General features: G+C 46.4%; 1 protein-coding gene across 3 annotated transcripts in view; it reads left to right on the forward strand.

Moving 5' to 3' along the window:
- LOC112144041 (echinoderm microtubule-associated protein-like 6) overlaps positions 1 to 5,296 on the forward strand; it is a 29,763-nt gene that overhangs the window by 2,600 nt on the left and 21,867 nt on the right. For all 3 annotated transcript variants that reach the window (XM_036215762.1, XM_024268348.2, XM_024268349.2), the window contains exons 2-4: positions 38 to 197; positions 634 to 732; positions 799 to 867. In XM_036215762.1, the coding sequence (XP_036071655.1) occupies positions 38 to 197; positions 634 to 732; positions 799 to 867 (328 nt within the window). The remainder of the gene's footprint in view (positions 1 to 37; positions 198 to 633; positions 733 to 798; positions 868 to 5,296) is intronic.

Here is a 5,296-nt window from a genome sequence, read left to right on the forward strand (position 1 = left end):
CACAGCGCCCGGGTCTCAGACTGTTTATGTCTTTCAGCCTGGCGATCCATCCGGATAAGATCCAGGTGGCGACGGGTCAGGTGGGGAAGGACCCGTACATCTGTGTGTGGGACACTTACGCCATGGTGACCGTGTCCATCCTCAGGGACGTTCACACCCACGGAGTCGCCTGCCTCGCCTTTGACTCTGATGGGCAGGTGAGACCACGCCCCCTTCGCTCTCAGCCCCTTACACGGTCATGATATCTGAGGGAAGTGATGTCACACACGTCGATGTGTTAGCAGCTTTCAAACTGCATTAAAATGTCCCTTGAGTCAACAACTGGAGAGGCGGAGAAACGAAAGAATAACAAGTAAACCTTTAAATGGGTCAGTCCCTGTACAGGTAAACCCTGGTACAGGTAAACCCTGGTACAGGTAAACCCCTGTACGAGTCAACATTTGAATGGGTCAACGACTGTACAGGTAAACCCCTGTACAGGTGAACCCCCATAAAGGTGAACCCCATACAAGTGCATGGGACTGCAGTTTTACACAGAAGTCTTTGTTGGTTTCTTTATCTGATCTTGGATCATGGATTTGGATCAGATCTGTTCACCTTCAAATGCTCACAGCTTCGTGTCTGATCCCACAGCGGTTGGCCTCAGTCGGTCTGGACGCTAAGAACACAGTCTGTGTTTGGGACTGGAGGAGGGGGCGGGTCCTTGCCACGGCAACCGGACATTCTGACAGAGTAGGTCTTTGCTGTACGCGTGCTCGCCGCTCAGGTAGAGCGTCCTCACCTGTGTCTGTGCTGTAGATCTTTGACGTCTGTTGGGATCCGCTTCAGTCCAGCCGGCTCGTCAGCTGCGGTGTCAAGCACATAAAGGTAAGACAAACAAAAGGGGCGGGGTCAGTGAGAGACCACGTGTTTGAGGTACGATAAAAACCTGATTTATTCCCAATAAACCACTAACAAACTGGGGAGGGGGAAAGAAGGCTGTTGAGTCAGGCAGGAGCAGTTCTGCTGGTGTGGCTGCCGGCCATGGGGAAAGAGAGGGAGGAGCCAAAAAGGGCCTTTTAAATCCTTCTCCATCAGGATGTTCTGGGGCTGGAGCTGGAAGGAAAAACTGAAAGAAAAAAAAAAAGTCCACATAACATCCCCTCCCATAAACCTGTTTGTCACCAACATGCAACAATTTCTTTTTTTTTTTGCTACTCACGACCTTGAGAGGGCATCCGCGAGAACGCTAACACGTCCTCTAACATGGCAGATGTCCAAAATAAAGCCTTGCAAAAACAGGGACCACCGCATCAGAAGTTGATTGGAATTCTTCATGCGCTGCAGGGCAACCAGTGGATTGTGATCCGTGTACACCACTACTGTTTGGGTGGAAGAAACATAGACCTCAAAGTGCTCAAGAGCCAGAATAAGTTCAAGGGCTTCTTTTTCAATGGTTGAGTACCGGAGTTGATGGCAGTTAAACTTTCGGGAGAAGTAGCAAACTGGATGCTCAACTCCTGATCGTTCTTGAAGGAGGACAGCTCCAGCACCAACCTCACTGGCTTCCAATGCAAGTTTGAATGGTAGATTAAAGTCTGGGGCAACAAGAACAGGTGCACACACCATCAGTGATTTCAGGGCCATCTGACAGGCCTTGGACCACTCAAAGGGGACCTTTGGGCTGAGCAATTTGGTTAGAGGAGCAGCAACAATAGCAACATTTTTACAGAAGCCCCTATAATAACCAGCCATGCCAAGAAAGCGCCTAAGGTCACGTCTCGTGCCGGGAATCGTCCACAATGGCCTCAATCTTGGCTTCAACTGGACAGACGTGTCCACAACCAACCACCTTTCCCAAGTAGGTGACTGTGGCTTGTCCAAACACACATTTAGCAGGGTTCAGTGTCAGATTAGCCTCAGTCAACCCTGTAAGTTTCACAACCTGGTACACCCTATAGCACTGTGTTTATTAGCCGTTGGAATATTGCTGGTACATTTCTCATGCCAAAAGCCATCACGATGTACTGACAAAAATCATCAGGGGTAACAGAGGCTGAAATCTCGCATGCTCTTGGGGTCAAAGGAACCTGCCAGTAACCTTTAAGGAGGTCAAGTTTAGGAACAAAAACGGCAGAACCCACACGGTCTATACAGTCATCCAAGCGGGGCAAGAGAAAACAGTCTGGCTTAGTAACCAAATTAACCTTCCTGAAATCTGTACAAAAACGAGGTGACTTATCAGATTTTTCCACCAGGAGACATGAGGAACTCCATGGGCTAGAACTGGGCTGAGCAATCCCATGTCGTAGCATGTAGGATACCCCTTGTTGCATCACCTGACGCTTCTCGGGGTTTGTTCGATATAGATGTTGCTTTATAGGGACAGCTTTACCAACATCTATGTCGTGCTCTAGAACGGTGGTGCAAGTAGGCACGTCCAAGAAAAGCTCAGGATATCTGTGAAGAACAGCAGCAATCTCTGCACGCTTATCACAGTCCAAATAAGCCAGATGTACATCCAAACTCAAAAGTAGCTCAGAGTTTAACAGTCTCCGTTCAGGAACTCCCTTCAAAACCACATCGGGGTCATTTGCAGATTCTGACACAGACGGACACAGACAATGACATAACGGGCCTGGGCTCTAGGCTATCATAATAAGGCTTAAGCAGATTCACATGGCACTGACGTTTCTTCCTTTTTCGGTCAGGAGTCTGAACCAGATAATCAGTATCACTGATTTTGTGCTCAATAGTGAAAGGCCCACTGTACTGGGACTGCAAGGTGGACCCTGGGAGTGGTAAAAGAGTCAACACTTTGTCTCCTGGGGAAAACACCCTATACTGGGTGTTTTAATCATACCTCACTTTCATTTGCTCTTGAGCCTTTGCTAAATTCTTCCTGGTAAGTTCACATGCCCTCAGAAGCTTGGACTTGAAACTACAGACATATTGCAATAGATCAGTCTGGCAAGTTGGCTCCTCCAACCACCTCTCTTTCAATAGCTTTAAAGGGGCCTGCACTGTATTTCCAAACACCAACTCAGCTGGGCTGAAACCTAGAGACTCCTGAGTCACTTCCCTAGCTGCAAAAAGTAGCAGTGGGACCCCCTCATCCAATTCCTTGCAAGACTTCTGACAATAAATCTTCAACATGGTCTTTAAAGTCTGATGAAACCGTTCAAGGGCCTCTTGGGACTCAGGATGATAAGCTAAAGATTTGCAGTGCTTGATAGAGAGCTGCTGCAACACCTGAGAAAATACCCTGGACATAAAGTTTGTCCCTTGGTCTGTTTGAATCACCTGTGGGAGTCCAAACAGTGTAAAAAAATTCACAAGGGCCTTAGACATTGCAGTGGCTGTTATTGTTCTCAAAGGAACAGCTTCAGGGAAACGTGTTGCTGTGCACATCACAGTCAGGAGATACTGATTCCCAGACGTGGTGTGAGGGAGAGGACCCACACAATTAACCAAGACGTGCTCAAAGGGCTCCCCAACGACAGGAATGGGATGTAAAGGAGCCTTAGGAATGGTCTGATTAGGTTTCCCCACCATCTGGCAAACATGACAGGTTCTACAATAGCGTGCCACGTCAGATTTAACACCAGGCCAGTAGAAGTGTCTCGTTACTCTGTCTAAAGTCTTCCTCACACCCATATGACCTGCTAAACTGTGATCATGAGCAAAGCGAAGAACCTCTGCACGAAAAATGACAGGGACAATAACTTGAAACAAACTACCCCAGCTGTCTTCACATGTTAACTCATGGGGTGTCCATTTCCTCATCAGTACACCGTTGCTAATGAAATAAGCACGGGGGAGTTTCTCTACTCTCTCCTCTGGGACAGCATTGTCAAACAAAGAGTACAAACTTGTGTCTGTAGCCTGGGCGGCTTTAAGGTCCTCATGAGAGGGAAAAGAGTGACCAAAACCAAACATGTCATCCTTAGCCAAAAAGTGTCTGACAAATCAACATGGGGGTCGATATCTTTCTCTGATGACCTCTTTGACATGGCTCCAGTGACAGCACACACACGGAATATGTCTGGGTACTCCTGCTCCAACTTATCTGGACACTCCAGCTCTACAGGGGTGGAAGTAACCACAGGAGCGGCTAACACCCTGTCCCCAGCCAGATCGTTCAATAAAATGAGGAACACACCTTTAATGGGCATAGATGAACAAACAGCCACAGAAACCATCCCAGACACTAAATCACTTTTGAGATTGATTGTGTGCAATGAGAGTGTCATAAAACCACAAAACCCCTATGGCACTGCAATCCAACTCAGACGGCTCAGGAAAGGGGAGAACATCACACAAAATTACAGACTGGAAAGCACCAGTGTCTCTCCAGATTTTAATTTGCCGACTGTTCTCTTCATTTGATTCTGAACCAAGAGAAACATACCTGTCCAACAAAATGGAGGAAGTGCATTCAGCCCCACCTTCTGATGGTGCTCCCTTAATGATAATAAAGGTACAATATTTTGAAGAGATATACGTTTAACATGAGTAAATTAAGTAATGACACCAATGATATTTGCAGCAGAAAGTTGGGTGGGGGGGGTAAGTTCTTCTTGGGGGGACATAAGAGAAAATAATTGATAAACTCTGGACTAGAGACAACTATTTTTATTTCAGTTTCAAATGTCTGTATTAACAGTGCCTCCTTCATTTCTGAGCTGAGAGCACATGAGCATCACTCACGCATGCGGAAGTATTCAGTCTCTCGCGCAAGGACTGTTTCAGCTCGTGAAGGTGGAACGGCACTGACGAGGGTCCGAATTGTCCGCGCGGACAAAAAACCACGGCTCCTTACTGGGAGCCGTGGATTTTTTCTCTCTCACCCATTTTTTTTCTCTTCATGTCGCACGCGATTGGTCAATGTGTTTGTGCCGTGTGTTCACGCTGAGCAGAGGAGAGCATTTGGTTATTGGAATTGAAATGCTATTATCTAGGTTGCATAAGAGTTTGTAACATCTTTTTGTTTATAAGGATGTCTGGGTTGTTCCAGATGGGTGTCATTTTACACGGTACGACTGAGGACTTGGATACTTTGAGAAAATCCCACCAGGCTGTTAAGGTGGTACTTATGTTAATACTTTGGAAAGAATCATGTTTTTTTATTGTTTGGCTGATAAATGGTTGATCTGACAGTTTGATCTTTCCACATAACTGCTGTTCCAAGTCCATCCATGAGTTATTTTCTGGATTATTTCTTGACCATTTTTAAGATGTACTGTAATCTGTTAGCATTATAATAATTGTTGAAGTTTGGTAATTCTAAGCCTCCACATCTTTTTGCAGATTTTAG

The sequence above is a fragment of the Oryzias melastigma genome, linkage group LG16, assembly GCF_002922805.2.
Source record: "Oryzias melastigma strain HK-1 linkage group LG16, ASM292280v2, whole genome shotgun sequence".
NCBI classification, from domain to species: Eukaryota; Metazoa; Chordata; class Actinopteri; order Beloniformes; family Adrianichthyidae; genus Oryzias; species Oryzias melastigma.